General features: G+C 45.2%; 1 protein-coding gene across 2 annotated transcripts in view; it reads left to right on the top strand.

Annotated features, from left to right (window-relative positions):
• Positions 1–16,704, top strand: part of reck (reversion-inducing-cysteine-rich protein with kazal motifs) — a 193,917-nt gene that overhangs the window by 129,805 nt on the left and 47,408 nt on the right. For both annotated transcript variants that reach the window (XM_060922458.1, XM_060922457.1), the window contains exons 12-16: positions 8,466–8,602; positions 8,691–8,831; positions 10,617–10,805; positions 12,489–12,611; positions 12,703–12,874. In XM_060922458.1, the coding sequence (XP_060778441.1) occupies positions 8,466–8,602; positions 8,691–8,831; positions 10,617–10,805; positions 12,489–12,611; positions 12,703–12,874 (762 nt within the window). The remainder of the gene's footprint in view (positions 1–8,465; positions 8,603–8,690; positions 8,832–10,616; positions 10,806–12,488; positions 12,612–12,702; positions 12,875–16,704) is intronic.

Here is a 16,704-nt window from a genome sequence, read left to right on the forward strand (position 1 = left end):
GCAAAGTCCAAAAAACAAAAGGAAAGGCAAAAATGCTGAACGCTCAGAAGGTCAAAAAGTACAAAGTCCAAAGAAAGCAAAAATATCAAAAACACAAGGGCAAAGGCAAGAAACGTGGGACAGAGGAAACTAGCACTAGACAAGACAACATAGCATAAAGGATCCGTGACAAGGGAACAAACAGGGGTATTTATACACAAACTAATTAAGGAACAGGGCGGGGCAGGAAACAGGCAATCAAGACACACAACACAGTGGCGGTCTCTAGAGGCCAAAACAAACATGATAAGATAAACATAACAGCGGCCTCTAGAGGCCAAAACAGTCCCAGTCCTAACAGGACCCCCCCCCCCAGGAGCGTCTCCTGACGTTCCCAGGGCGCTCTGGATGGGCCGAATGGAAGTCCCGGCAAAGTCCTTTATCTAAAATGTCCCAGGCAGGGACCCAACAGCGTTCCTCAGGGCCATAGCCCTCCCAGTCTACCAGATATTGAAGCCCGCCACGGACCCGGCGGGAGTCAAGCAGGCGATGAACAGTGAACACAGTCTGACCCTGGAAGATGCGGGGGGGGGTTCCTGGGGCAGGGGCATACGTGGACGTCAGTACGGGCCGCAACAGGGAAACATGGAATGTGGGGTTGATCCTCAGAGTCCGGGGCAACTGGAGCTGGTGCGCAGGGTCAACCCTGTCGCTTACCACCTTGAAGGGGCCAATGTAGCGAGGAGCAAGCTTGCGGTTCTCCACTCTCAGCGGAAGGTCCTTGGTGGACAGCCAAACCTGCTGCCCAGGGCGGAAAGCGTGGGCAGGTCTTCTATGGCGGTTGGCCTGAGTCTGGTTGGTTCTGGAGGTCTGGATGAGGGTCCTCCTGACCTTGCTCCAGGTTTTGCGACACTGTCTCACATATTGGTTGACCGAGGGCACCCCCGCATCCTCCTCCTGGTCCGGGAACAGAGGTGGCTGGAACCCGAATTGGCACTGGAATGGCGACAGCTTGATAGCCGATGACTGCAGGGTGTTGTGGGCATACTCTGCCCATGGCAGCCAGGTGCTCCACGAAGTCGGGTTATCCATAGCCAGGCCTCGCAGGGTGGTTTCCAGGTCCTGGTTGAGCCTCTCCGTCTGGCCATTGGACTGTGGGTGGAACCCAGAGGAGAGGCTGGCAGTGGCTCCGATGAGCTTGCAAAACCCGTGCCACACTCGGGAGGAGAACTGGGGCCCCCAGTCAGAGACGATAACCTGTGGGAGACCAAAGACTCGGAAGACGTGATTGAACATAAAAGTTTAGCAGTTTCAAGGGCAGAAGGGAGCTTGCACAGTGGTATAAAGCAGCAGGCCTTGGAGAATCTGTCCACTATGACCAAAATGATAGTGTTACCTTGAGACTCAGGGAGACCCGTGATGAAGTCGACTGCCACGTGGGACCAGGGACGCTGGGGAATGGGCAGAGGATGCAGGAGGCCCTGGGGATGCTGTTGTGGGTTCTTGCTTCTGGTGCACACCTCGCAGGAAAGGACGAATGACCTCACTTCCTTCTCCATGCTTGGCCACCAGAAGCATCTTCTCAGGAAGTCCAGGGTCCTTCGAGCTCCCAGGTGGGCGGTGAGAGGGGACGAGTGACCCCACTGGAGAACCTTGGCCCGGGCTTGATGTGGGACGTACAAGAGGCCCGGTGGCCCCGTCCCAGGACCGGGGTCCTGGCGTTGGGCTCGTCGGACGGCCTCCTCAATACCCCAGCGGACAGGGGCCACAATCCGGGACACAGGGATAATAGGCCCAACTTTGCTCTCCCTGTTGGTGGGAGCGAACAGCCTGGAAAGCGCGTCAGGTTTGGTGTTTTTGGAGACGGGGCGGTATGATAGGGTAAAGTCAAACCGACTGAAAAACAAGGCCCACCTAGCCTGTCGTGGATTGAGTCTCTTTGCTTGCTGGAGGTACTCCAGGTTCTTGTGGTCCTTCCAGACCAAAAATGGATGTTGCGCTCCCTCCAGCTGCGGAGAGACGAGTACGGCCAACTTGCATGGGCTCTGGACAGTCACTGGAGGAGGTAGACGAGCTCCAGGTCGAGGCAGTGAGGCCGGGGAAGCTCAGGACTCGGCGGCGCTCTCTAATCCTGTTGTCAAGACAAGTAGAATGTGAGATCAGAGTTTCGAGGTCACTTGGGCATCCGATAGAGGCCAGGCCGTCTTTGATGGGGTCAGACAAACCATGGTGAAAGGCTGAAACCAGGGCTGTTTCATTCCATCCGCTGACTGCTGCAAGCGTCCAGAACGCGATGGCGTAGTCCGCGATGCTTCCTTCTTGCCGGATGGACATGAGCTTTCTGGCTGCATCTTTACTGATGTCAGCTTGATCGAAGACATGAAGCATCTCCTCCGTAAACAGCTGGAAATCAGAGCACTCGGGTCCCTGTCTCTGCCAGATAGCTGTAGCCCAGGCTCGCGCCTTACCAGCTAACAAGGTTATCACAAAGGCAATCTTGCGGCGATCCGTAGTGTAGGTGGTAGGCTGGAGCTCAAAGGTAAGTTGGCACTGGGTAAGGAACTCCCGGCACTCACTGTGCTTGCCGTCATACCTCTGTGGTGCAGGAAGGCTGGGTTCGCGAGGTGAAGGAGGCAGCATGGCCGGAGGCACTGGAGTGGATGGTGGAGCAGGAGCAGAATCAGGCAGAGGAGATGGGGGTAGAGAAGTCAGCTGTGCCAGGGTTTTCCCAATCTGCTGAAGCAGTACCTCGTGGCGAGTAAGGGTCTCACATTGGCTTGCAAGAGTTCGTCCAGGAGTGTCCATGGTAGCTCCAAAGCATGTTAAAGCAGCCATAATTCCCTGAAGGTTAGCTGGGTAGACAGTTGAAGAAGCCTCTGCTGAGTTGGTCATGACAGAGTCTTTCTGTTAGGGTTTTGCTGGGATTCAAACCCAGATCGCTGGTGTGATAATCCAGCAAACCCCCACTAGGCCACCAGGGGGATGACTCAAGTGCAGAGGCGTGAGGCGAAAGTAGAGTATCAAAAAACAGTTTATTTACACTATATACAATATTTACAATCCGATGGGAAAAAAAACAAAAAGAAAATCCAAAAGCTAAGAAGATAAAGAAAAATATTCAAAGGTGCAAAGTCCAAAAACAAAAGGAAAGGCAAAAATGCTGAACGCTCAGAAGATCAAAAGGTACAAAGTCCAAAGAAAGCAAAAATATCAAAACCGCAAAGGCAAGAACCGTGGGACAGAGGAAACTAGCATTAGACAACATAGCATAAAGACTCCATGACAAGGGAACAAACAGAGGGGTATTTATACACAAACTAATTAAGGAACAGGGCGGGGCAGGAAACAGGCAATCAAGACACACACAAAACACAGTGGCGGCCTCTAGAGGCCAAAACAAACATGACAAGATAAACATAACAGCGGCCTCTAGAGGCCAAAACAGTCCCAGTCCTAACAGTGTCTATGTGTCAGCCCTGTGATGACCTGGCGACTTGTCCAGGGTGTACCCCGCCTTTCGCCCGTAGTCAGCTGGGATAGGCTCCAGCTTGCCTGCGACCCTGTAGAACAGGATAAAGCGGCTAGAGATAATGAGATGAGATTATTAAAGCTGGTTTAATGTTCACAAACTTCCATTGCTATTACAAGGTTGTTAAGACTGGATCCTCATTCCAATAGACATGATCTAGGCTACGGTAGTTAATCTCTAAATTAACTAAACATGCAATGTACAATATTTTTTGGTAATGTAGGCTAGTCTACTCCTATTTTGCCTAACATTAGCCTGCTGGCAAATATCAAGTAACCTGTTAAACAGTGAAATGGTAGAATTACAGAAAACTAAAAGCCTAGCCTATTTAGCCTAATCTATACACACCTCTGCATTGGCAACTCGCTGAAATGTAGGTACAGGCACCCTAACTCGCTCCCTCATAACATCAGGCCCCTTGGAAGCACTTTGCTCTGGGACTGGAAGGACACTGGATGTGCTCATAACAGTGCACACTTTTTGACGGTGCACCTCTGTTTGGCAGTGTGCCAAAAGAGCATGAGAGCCTTTGTTGCTGTAATTTATTTATTTTTGGCAAAGGCTGCATTTTGAATACCCAGCTTTGTCTATCTTATTAAAAAAAACTGTGACAGCGGGAAGCTGTGCTGAACTCCCTTCACTTCAGTCTTGACCTCGATTTTTAGCCAGGCCCAGCTCCACCTGCACCTCAGACCCGCATCAAGCTTTGCTACATAAACAGCGTCTTCCTCTTTAAGCTCCCTCATTCTGGAAAAGAATTGACCAAATATTATCGGCTGGGTCAGGGCTCCTTTTTGTTATTACCATAAATGTTTGTAAAGGCTAACTCTAACTACATCCATCCATGCTAAATGATCCGCCGGAGAAGGTGTTTCAATCACTTAAAAAACGCCGGTGTACTAACGTTAATGTTACATGTTTGTTTTCATTCCTCATCTTGTGACAATGTCGCATTATCATCAGATAACAGTACGGATGCAGTAGAGACAGCCTTCACAAAAATTATTCGAACTGAACCGACTGGCATGAAAGGTTAACATTAACACACAATTCACTGATGTTAGCTGACATCCTAGCTAACGTTAGCATACAAGCTGAAAAACTTTACATTATGTATAACGTTAAACATGTTGGAAAAGGTTTCATGTCACGACACACGTAACGTTGCTAAAGTAGGATTATCTTTGACAAACCAAGTTTAATTTACACAGCATATTACAGTACATTGTTGGCAGATAACGAGACTTACCTCAAGTCTGTCGCTAGTGTCCATAGATCTCTGAAGTCTCTGACGCAGGTCGTATGTTTACTGTCTATGGTTTAGTGAGGCAAAGGTTTAGTTCGCCGTGGGAAAGATGGATTGACTTGGATGTTTGTGATTGGCCAAATGACTCTTGTGAAGGTGGCAATCCCATTTTACTGAAAGTCCCATCCACTGCTGATCCCCTGACCCCCCCCAAAAAAAAAAAAACTCTTCGGATCTAGATGAATCATGAGAATGACATATTTTGTTTGCAGAACAGCGAATTTCGCCGAAAAGCGACTAGTTTGCAGGTATGTAAGGAGAAATTATTTTGTCGGATGTTTTGTATAAAGTTTTTATTTATCGAATTTGCATAAAAATAAAAATGTTCTGTTTCTCAAAATCCAGTGAATGTGGATCGAATAAAACAGTTATTCCACTCAATCTCGTCGTACATGGCTTATAGCCGACTCGGTGTTACGTGTCTCATTGGCTATCAGCTCATGTACGACTCGATTTCATGGAATAACTGTTAAATATTTTCGTCTTCCATCCTTCAAACCATTCACTGAGGCTTCATGCCCTGTGGGTGGGGGTGGGGTCATCTTGGAAGAGACCACTCCCATCAGGATAGAAATGTTTCATCAGAGGATAAAGGTGATGAGTCAGAATAACTTTTTATTTATATGTAATGATTCGTCCTTTTATGGAGACAAGTGGACCCAAATCCAGAGAAGAGCATACACTACCGTTCAAAAGTTTGGGGTGACCCAGACAATTTTGTGTTTTCCATGAAAAGTCACACTTTTATTTACCACCATAAGTTGTAAAATGAATAGAAAATATAGTCAAGACATTTTTCTGGCCATTTTGAGCATTTAATCGACCCCACAAATGTGATGCTCCAGAAACTCAATCTGCTCAAAGGAAGGTCAGTTTTATAGCTTCTCTAAAGAGCTCAACTGTTTTCAGCTGTGCTAACATGATTGTACAAGGGTTTTCTAATCATCCATTAGCCTTCTGAGGCAATGAGCAAACACATTGTACCATTAGAACACTGGAGTGAGAGTTGCTGGAGATGGGCCTCTATACACCTATAGAGATATTGCACCAAAAACCAGACATTTGCAGCTAGAATAGTCATTTACCACATTAGCAATGTATAGAGTGTATTTCTGATTAGTTTAAAGTAATCTTCATTGAAAAGAACAGTGCTTTTCTTTCAAAAATAAGGAAATTTCAAAGTGACCCCAAACTTCTGAACGGTAGTGTATATTCGAGATACTCAGTGTGACGCATCAGATCATAAAACGGACAGTGTCTGTTAAAGACGAAACATAATTGTCACTTGGATTTTTCCCTCTCTGCAACACTACTGGACCTTATTACTTCTGTGATGCACTAACTGCTAGTTTGGTTCCTGTTGTCCATCACAGCACAAGTACAAGCTTAAAACGTGAATATTTGCCTTCTCTAAGTTACTGAATGTCCCGCAATGCTGTTCCGGATCATTGTGTAGAATTAATGCACTTCTCTGGGTAAGGGTTCAGTTGGTCAGTGTCTGTTTAGTGAAGGTCAGTTGAAACTCAAAAGATAACAGTCACAGGGATTATATTTTTCACGCTCACCTACGTGGCTGTACTCCGTGAATTCCAGATGTGTGTGAAGGCTGCCGACATGTGTTGTCTGACACTGGACAAAGAAACAAAATTCTGCACATTCTTATGTCAATTTGAATAAGGTGATCAACAAAACAACTAGCCCATATCGGAAAAGTCACTGCTGGATGTCAAATTTGTTGGGATGGTTTCATTCACGGCGGGTGAAAACAGCACAGAGAAACAGCTCCAGTGTGTTTCCAAGCTTGAGACTGTTTCCTGGTGTATACAGCAGGGGTTCCCAAACTTTTCCATGCCAAGGCCCCCCCAAACAGCATTAGCTTCTGGCCGGGGACCCCCTTTGCAAACCCACAGACAATGCTACAAAATATGTAAAGAAACATCAACTTTTAGAATGTTTTCTCTTACTTTTATTCAATAGTCAATAATTGTTACATTTGTTTAGCATAAGAATATTATTAACTAACATGTTTTCAACACAAATATTTTCGCACTGAACAATAAACTGTATAACCTCCTGTAGTACCTGATTCAACTCGTTATCCATCCTTTTTTCAACCAGTGCCTCGCGATGGAGCATGCAGTGTGTGGCCACTACATGCGGGGCCTTCTGCTTAATGAGAGCGGTCACTCCACTGATCTTCCTGGTCATTGCCGCGGCTCCGTCCGAACACACCCCCACACAACGGGTCCAGTCCAATCCGTTAGACTCGATGTAATCATCCAAAACTTGAAAAATGTCTTTCCCAGTAGTTCTTCTTTCAAGTGCTTTACAAAATAGTATTTCCTCCACAAATCTTTCCTGTGAAATAAATCTGATGTACACAAGCAGTTGGGCCTCATTGGATAAATCTGTGCTCTCATCCAGCTGAACCGCGAAGTATTCGCTGGCTCTCACCTGCTCCAACAGCTGAGCAGATACGTCTTGAGCCATGTCACCAATCCGTCGGCTCACGGTGTTATCAGAGAGTGGGACAGCATCAATTTTTTTGGCTGCATCCTCACCAAGCAATTCTCGGACAATGTCTTTGGTGGCTGGTAAAATCAAATCTTCTCCAATTGAGTGAGGTTTTTTAGCACAAGCAATGTGGTATGAGGCTAAAACTGATGCCTTCAGGGCCCGCTCGGGGACAGTAGCTTGCTGGGTGAATGCAGCAGATTGCCTGACCATTCATTCATTCATTCATTCATTATCTCTAGCCGCTTTATCCTTCTACAGGGTCGCAGGCAAGCTGGAGCCTATCCCAGCTGACTACGGGCGAAAGGCGGGGTACACCCTGGACAAGTCGCCAGGTCATCACAGGGCTGACACATAGACACAGACAACCATTCACACTCACATTCACACCTACGGTCAATTTAGAGTCACCAGTTAACCTAACCTGCATGTCTTTGGACTGTGGGGGAAACCAGAGCACCCGGAGGAAACCCACGCGGACACGGGGAGAACATGCAAACTCCACACAGAAAGGCCCTCGCCGGCCCCGGGGCTCGAACCCAGGACCTTCTTGCTGTGAGGCGACAGCGCTAACCACTACACCACCGTGCCGCCTACAATATATTTAATAATTATTATTTTTAAAAAGTATATATTTTTCGCAATTTTTTTGTTATCGTCCCTCCAACTTTCTGAGGCCCCCCTAGCGCCTCCTGGCAGCCCCCCAGGGGGCCGCGGCCCCCACTTTGAAAACCACTGGTATACAGTCAACAGGAAGCATGCTTTCATCTCCTCTATTTGAACACAGAGTATTGAGTGTATTGATGTGTGTGTGTGTGTGTGTGTGTATACGATCCAGGCTGGCATGAGCACAGAGAAGTGGTGTGTTTCCGTTCTCTGCAGCAGACACTTGAAACAAGATTTTATATTCTAGTTTCTACCTTTAATTATTATCTGCTTGTCTTATCCTCTCTGGAGACCTTTTTATGTGCGAATTTATACGGTGCTTTCCATATTTACCAGTTGTATCTTATTTCAAGTTTACAACAGCAGATCGCTGGTATGCATTTGATCCCAAGGTTAAACAAAGTAATCCCACTTGAGGTTTTCCCCCCTGATAATATGATTCGGATTTTATTTGTGCATGTTTGCCTTCAGGTCGGACTGTGTGGACATCCTGACCCACTGCGGCGACTTCTCACGTTTCCCAGAAGGCCACACCCCGGAGCAGATCTGTGACCTTCTGTCCCCTACCGATGACCCAGAGAGATGCATCCCTCTGCAGAGATACCTCAGTGAGCCTTAATCCTTCGGCTTCAGCTTTATTTTTCTGTGTACAACAATGAAATTTATCTGTACGTGGAATTCCTTTGGCTCCCACAGCTCCTAGTCCTTTTGAGAACTTCATCGAGGAGGTGATCCATCCCTGTAATCCCAACCCATGTCTCAGCAACCATCTGTGTGAAGTAAACAGGAAGGGCTGTTATCCAGGACAAGACTGCCTGCCTTATTTCTGTGTGCCTGGTATTTGCTTTTGATATAATTTATCCAACACTCAGCACTACTGTGGAATAAAAGCAGGCTTTATCTATTCTCAGTTGGTCTATACGACAACCCCAATTCCAAAAAAGTTGGGACGCTGTGCAAACTGTAAACAAAAACAGGATGTGAAGATCTGTGAATCACAGAAACCCTATATTTCATTGAAAATCGTACAAAGACAACATATCAAATGTTGAAACTGAGAAATTTTATTGTTTTTTGAAAAATATATGCTCATTTTGAATTTGATGTCAGCAACACGTTTCAAAAAAGTTGGGACGGGGCAACAAAAGACTGAAAAAGTTGTGTAATGCTAAAAAAAAAAGCAAAAAAACCTCATCTGGTTAATTGGCAACAGGTCAGTAACATGATTGGATATAAAAAGAGCTCACAGAGAGGCTGAGCCTCTTGGAAGTAAAGATGGGGAGGGGTTCACCGCTCTGTGAAAGACTATGTGGGCAAACAGTGCAACGATTTAAGAATAACGTTCCTCAATGTAAAATTGCAAAGAATTTGGGAATCACATCATCTATGGTACATAATATCATTAAAATATTCAGAATCTGGAGAAATCTCTGTATGCAAGAGACAAGGCTGAAAACTGATATTGGATGCCTGTGATCTTCAGGCCCTCAGGTGACACTGGATTAAAAGCAGACACATGTCTATAGTGGAAATCACTGTATGGGCTCAGGAACACTTCAGAAAATCATCGTTTGTGAAAAAAAAGTCTATTACTGCATCCAGAAATGCAAGTTAAAACCATATATAAACAATATCCAGAAACACCACCACCTTCTCGGGGCCCGAGCTCTTTTACAATGGACTGAGGCAAAGTGGAAAATTGTCCCGAGGTCTGACGAATCAAAAGTAGAAATTCTTTTTTGAAATCATGGACACCACGTCCTCCAGGCTAAAGAGGAGAGGGACCATTCGGCTTGTTATCAGTGCACAGTTCAAAAGCCAGCATCTGTGATGGTATGAGGGTGCATTAGTGCACATGACATGGGGAGCTTGTACATCTGGGAAGGCATCATTAATTCTGAATTATATATATATATATATATATATATATATATATATATATATATATATATATATATATATATATATACACACATTTCAGAGCAATATGCTGCTGTCCAAACAAAATATTTTTCAGGGAAGGCCTTCCTTCTTTCAGCAAGACAATGCCAAACCGCTTTCTGCACATATTAAAACTGCATGGCTCTGTAGTAAAAGAGTCCAGGTGCTAAACTGGCCTGCCTGCAGTCAGACCTGTCTTCCATTTAAAACATTTGGCACATTATGAAGCGCAAAATATGACAAAGGAGACCCCAAACTGTTGAGGAACTGAAATCGTATATCAGGCAAGAATGGGACAACATTTCTCTTTCAAAACTACAGCAATTGGTCTCCTCAGTTCCCAAACATTTACAGAGTGTTGTTAAAAGTAGACGTGCTGCAACACAGTGGTGAACATGCCCCTGTCCCAACTTTCTGAAACATGTTGCTGGCATCAAATTCAAAATGAGCATATATTTTTCAAAAAGCAATACAATTTCTCAGTTTCAACATTTGATATGTTGTCTTTGTACTATTTTCAATGAAGTGTAGGGTTTCCATGATTTGCAAATGATCACATTTTGTTTTTATTTACAGTTTACGCAGCATCCCGACTTTTTTGGAATTGGGGTTGTAGTTGGTCACCAGTGCCTAGTTGAGGTAATGTCTTTAAATAAAAATGGGAACTCTTTCCGGTGGCAGGCTGCAAACTGGGTGAAGCTTCTGAATTCCTAGTGCACGTGGAGGCTCGGATCCAGGTTCCAGTGCGCAGCGGCCAGGTAGGCTGTTACGAGGTGTGCACCTGCGGACACAGCGGGCGGCTGGAAAACTGCGCAGAGATGCCTTGCATCGACACCACCAAGACCTGCACCATCGGTGGACAGAGGAAAAGTGAGAAGTGAAAGACTTGCATTATATTAACTTTTTGTTGTCAAGTTTTTACTCGATCATGACATGAAAAACGTCGTGAGAAAATCATGAGAAAAAAATGAGTATGTAATTGTTAACAGAGCGCAATCATGTGATGATTGCAGAATAATTATCTTGGTTAAAAGGAGAAAGGCCTTTGTTCTCTTTGGATTCAAAGAAAAAACAACAAACGCGAGAGCAAACGCAGCCCTCAGCCCTCTCACTCATCTGAAAGAATCCCTTAGCAAAACATTACATTAAAGGAGAAGAGTAAAAGCCACCGCATGCTGGAATTTCCTTCCTGTGGTCTCCTTTTGGAAGGCCTGAAATGTCACCGAGGAGCTTTTTGAGAGACTTGCCCCTCCTTGGCACGAGCTGGAAATGATTGATTCACGCATTCGACTGCCTCGAGAAGCATGTGCCATTTGAGGCTGCCACCTAGTGGTGTCTTGTCACTTGCAAAAACAACTGAAATATTTAACCTGCAGGCCCTGATATTTTTAATCACCACCGTTTCTGAAAATTTGGAGTGATATTGTGCTAGAAACACAACACTCCTCAACATGTAAAATAAATATATAATTTATTTTCATGAAGATGAGGAAGAGAAGTAAACAAATATTGTTATGGACAGTCGCTTACCGTATAATTGAAGACAGAGTTTTATTTATGAGCATCTGTGCTATGTTGAAAAGTAAATTAATTTTGGTGGTTGGTTTGAAATTTAATGATTTTCATGCTTATTTTAAACTTGACCTTTTCGTGGATTGGCCATTTTAGGTTTGTTTATGACAGATTTGTTTCATAAAGCACTGTAAGCCATGGCCTCATTTTGACATAGGATTACTGTACATGGCCAGGCTTTATGAGCATTATGTAAGGAAATTGAAATACCATCAAGAATAATAGGGATTTGTGCAGAGTGTTATTACATTACACTACATTAATGGCATTTAGGAGATGCTCTTATCCAGAGCAACGTACAACATACCCAGAGCAGCCTGGGGAGCAGTATGGGGTTAGGTGCTTTGCTCAAGGGCACTTCAGCCATTCCTGTTGGTCCAGAGAATCAAACCAGTGACCTTTTGGTCCTAAAGCTGCTTCTCTAACCTTTAGTCCATACCTTGTAGCAGGTTTGTTCCACTGATATCCTAACAACTTTACAGAGAGCTATCAGTTAGCTTTACATGGCTGTGTAAGGGAAACCTTCCGGAAATGTACTTTTGTTCAGTTGCTAAACCACTTTTTATTGTGCAGCAAGTAAATAGTTTGAAATGCTGTTGATGTTTGCACTGGACTAGATAGAAAGGAGAAATATTATTCTACTATGTTGTAGGGGTCATTAATGTAAATATAAACACTTAGAGTTAAAGGATTTAGATATTTATTCGTAAAAACAGCAATACAAAAACTGTGGAAGCCAGAGAAGAAGCTTTGGGACCAGAAGGTCACTGGTTCGATTCCCTGGACCAGCAGGAATGGCTGAAGTGCCCCTGAGCAAGGCACCTAACCCCAACTGCTCCCCAGGCTGCTCTGGGTATGTTGTATGTCGCTCTGGATAAGAGCGTCTGCTAAATGCCATTAATGTAATGTAATGTCATGAAGCTGTAGGCAAAAAAGTGTTTGAAGCTATACACTCCAGTTGAACCAGATTGTGTCTTAAAGGTCATGGAGCATCATTCAAGGTGGACTGTAAATCCTGCTTTTGCTCCGCTGGAGAAACCATCTGCTTCCCACCACAGTGCCCCAGTCTAGACAGCTCAGGCGAGCCCCGCCGGGCTTTTACAGGTGTGTGTATACATGCTTCACTGCTTCTCCAGTCTTTCAGGCTTCCAGTTTACTTCCTGTTACTTCCTCTGTTTCTTCTTCTCTCTTTCAGGTCTTCCATGTAGCTGTCCTGATCATTTTGTTCCAGTGTGTGCCCGTAATGGACGCACGTATCCCAGTGCCTGTGTGGCACGCTGTATGGGCTTCCAAGACAATCAGTTTGTGTTTGGCTCGTGCAGGAGTACAGGACCCTGCTCACCCAACCCCTGCCAGAGAAACCAGAGGTGAGAGCAGGACTGTCTCAGAGCGCTGATGGCACATTTCCCAGTCTGTAATTACATTAGGTACAGAATCATTAAAAAATCAGATGCAGCATGTAGGCTCGGTGATCCCTGGTTTAAACCTGAGCTCGGGTTTAACAGGTTATCTGTGCAAAGTTTCACGCGTTCTCCCTGTTTCTCTGTGGATTTTCTCCCTTGAACTTGGTTTCCTCCCAACTTCCAAAAACATGCTGGTTGATTTAAGTGTGTGTATGATGCCCTGCAATAGACCAGCGTCCCATCCAGGGTGTGTTCCTGCACCTAGTGATAATGTGATAAGCTCTAGATACACAGCAGCCATGACCATGATAATGCACACACTGAAAATGAATTAATGATTCAAAAATATTTTGAAGAATATATTTTCTCCATCAGCTTTTACAGTCATGAATAAAAGAATTAGAATGTCAGGGAAGAGCCATGCCTGTTAAAATACCTCTTAAATCCTTGTTATGGGGACGGGAAGTATGACAAAAATATAACATGATACTTAGAAAAAATAATGACACACAGTATCGTTGTAAGTGATACAACTTGCTGAGAGAGGACTGGCAAACCCATTATGCTGCATTTACATGATACATTATTTAAGACAACCTTTTCTGCTTTAAGGTCCACTTATTCATACTTGTAACGAGTTGGGGCCCATTAAAAAAAGAACCCCAATTATTTTGGCTCCTCTAGTCTATTAGAATCTAATAATCTGTTGTAAAGTGTATTAATGGGATGCGACATCACTCCCTCATCATCATCATATCTTGTCGCTCCAACTCTGGATCCAGCGACTGGCTGTCTCGTTGGCCTCCCGGAGATCGCCGTCTGAGCAGGTCGGACCAAGTTCGCAGTTATGTAGAAGGTACTGTATGGTTTGGGGGTCTTCCCTGCAGGGACAGACTGCATTTGTAGATTTACCCCATCTCAGCATGTTGTCACCGGTCCTAGCTACCTTGCATCTGGCTCTGTTGAGCGTGACCCAGTCCCTCCTCGGTAGGTCTGCTCCCGGGGGAAGTGTCTCGCTAGGGGGAGGTAATAACTCATTGTTTGAGTCATTCTCCTTCCACCTCTCCATCTTGAAGGTTTTTGGTGGTACTACACCTAGGCCTTGAACCGTCATGCAGCTGTGACGTGATCTCAGCCGTTGGGGGACCTCCTGATGTCTGTGTAGTGGGTGTCTGGGGTCGTTCAGTTGCTTGTCATGCTCCATTCTCGCTTGAGCTTCTCGGCGTATACCAAGTGGGCAAATACCTGATAGTTTGTACAGTTCTGGCAAGGGAGTAGCTTTCAGGGTGCCTGTGATGGTGCGACAGGCTCTGTTGAGCTCTACGTCGATCTTGGAAGCATGGGCTGACCTCTCCCATACTGCAGCGCAGTACTCAGCTGTTGAATAGCACAGCGCCAGCGCGGACTGCTTGGGGGTGTTGGGGTCATCACCCCAGCTGGAGTTGGCAAGGTTGTCGAGAAGGTTGTTGTGGGTGGATACTTTCCTCCGGAGCTTAGCAACATGCTTTTTGAAGGACAAGGTCCTATCGAGGGTGACACCAAGGTACACTGGGTAGAGTGTTTTTTCTAGTTCTTTCCCTTCCCACATGATTCTAAATTTCCTAGATGCAGCTCGGTTGTTTAGGTGGAAGGTGCAGACCTGGGTCTTGCCTGGGTAAGTGTTCAGGAACCATGATCTGTAGTATCCCGTTAGTGTCTTCAGGGCATCTGTGAGACGTTTCTCAATGATCTCAAAACTTCTTGTCTGGGTAGCCAGGCAGAGGTCATCTGCATAGATGAACCTTCGGATGTTGTTGAAGGCAGGCTGGTCATTTGTGTAAATGTTGAAGAGCATTGGGGCTAATACTGAACCCTGTGGCAAACCGTTCTTCTGTGCTCTCCATCGACTGTGTTTGCCATCCATTTCAACGAAGAAGTGGCGGTTTGTCAGGAGTGACTCTATGATGCAGACAATTTTTGTGTTCTTGATCATGCGGGCTACTTTAGTCAGTAGAGCTCGATGGTTTACCATGTCGTAGGCAGCCGTGAGGTCAACAAATACAGCACCAGTTATCTTACCGGCCTCAAAGCCATCTCTGATGAACTGTGTAAGATTTAGTACTTGCACAACCACCCTTCTCTAAATCCACACTGGTCACGGCAGAGTTGTTCCTCGACACTGGGCTTGATGTGGGTCATTACCAGTCGTTCATACAACTTAAAAAGTATGCAGAGAAGTGATATTGGTCGGTAGCTCTTTGGCATCTTTGGGTCTTTGTTGGGTTTCAACAGAGCTACAATCTTTGCGCATCGTCACATCTTGGGTAGGTGAGTACCATTAGCGCAATTGTTGAACAACTCTAGTAGCCAGTCTAAGGCTTTGTCACCGAAGTGTTTGATCATCTCTGCAGTGATTCCATCAAGTCCTGATGCTTTGCCGGTTTTTAGGTGTTTCAGACCAGCAAGGAGCTCGTCGCGGGAAAAGGGGAAGAAGATTTCGTCACTTTCTTCAAGGACGCGTCTCATGTCTTCTTTCATCCTTTTAACGTAGCCACGTTCCTTGTTGTGGGGTTTTCCATTGTCTAGTAGTTGTTTTGCTACTTGGTTTGGGGTCACTGCTGCAATACGTTGATCTGGCTCCTGGTCAGAGTTTAGTTTTTTGATGGTCTTCCAAGCCTTCTTACTGTTGTGTGTCATATCCAACCTGCCGATGGTTTCTTGCCAGCGTTCCTATCTTGCTTCACTAAGTGATGCTAGTAGGTTTTCTCCAAGTTCAATAGTTTCTTCGGCAAATGGGTCAGTGTCATAGGCTTCAATGTACCTGTCGTAAATTTCTTTGCTGGTGTCAGTTAGGCCAGGGATGTACTGCTTCCTACATCCGCGAGGGATGATGTCCTTCGCAGCGTCCCAGATGAGTCTTTGGAAAGATTCATAGCCTTCAGGTGTTGGGTCTATGTCTTCTATTCCTTCTTCCAGGTCTGACGTGAAGTCTTCCCACTTGGCTCTCCGGTAGTTGAACCTGGGTTGTGGCTTTCTGTTGATGATAGGGTTGACGACAGGGGTAGGATGCACTGTGATGGGTCTATGTTGAGACTTAGGTATGGGATCTTGTACTGACTTCTGAAAGTTCTGGTGGCGTCGAGAGGACACAAAGGCCAAATCTGGGTTATAGCCTTTTTGCCAGAGGGCACTAAGAAAGGATGGTTTATCCCAGGGGTGTCAAACATATGGCCTGCGGGCCGGATTCGGCCCGCTAGATGGTTTAATCTGGCCCCAGACTTGTAGAGAAAACATTTCTAAGGATGTCAAAAAAAAGTAAATCTCTAGCCCATTCCTTTGACAACTTATGAATTTTTAAAGAAACAACCAAAATGCTCAATTCAGCCGCTAGGGGCAGCCAAAAAAAGCAGCACTGACATAACAAGAGATCAGGAAATAAACAGCACATTTTAGCAACATGCCCAGATATGCTGTCTGATTCCATGAATGGCAGTCTTGCCTCACCACTATTAAGTTGCTATCAAAATTATCAAGAGTGATACCCCATTACCAAAATGTCTTTGTCAAAAAGAAGAAAAGTTGATGTAGAGTGCAGAGTTTGTCAGGAAAAATGGACTGAGTATTATTTATTCACAGAGGTGAATACAAAACCAGTGTGCTTGGTATGTAATCAACAGGTTGCAGTGCTCAAAGAATATAATATTCAGCGCCACTATGAGACTCATCATAAAGAAAAATTTCACAATTTGTATGGACAATTAAGAAAAGAGAAGATAAACGAATTGTTAGCTGGTCTGAAGAAACAGCAGTCTGCA

Source organism: Neoarius graeffei, chromosome 5, assembly GCF_027579695.1.
Source record: "Neoarius graeffei isolate fNeoGra1 chromosome 5, fNeoGra1.pri, whole genome shotgun sequence".
Taxonomy (NCBI): domain Eukaryota; kingdom Metazoa; phylum Chordata; class Actinopteri; order Siluriformes; family Ariidae; genus Neoarius; species Neoarius graeffei.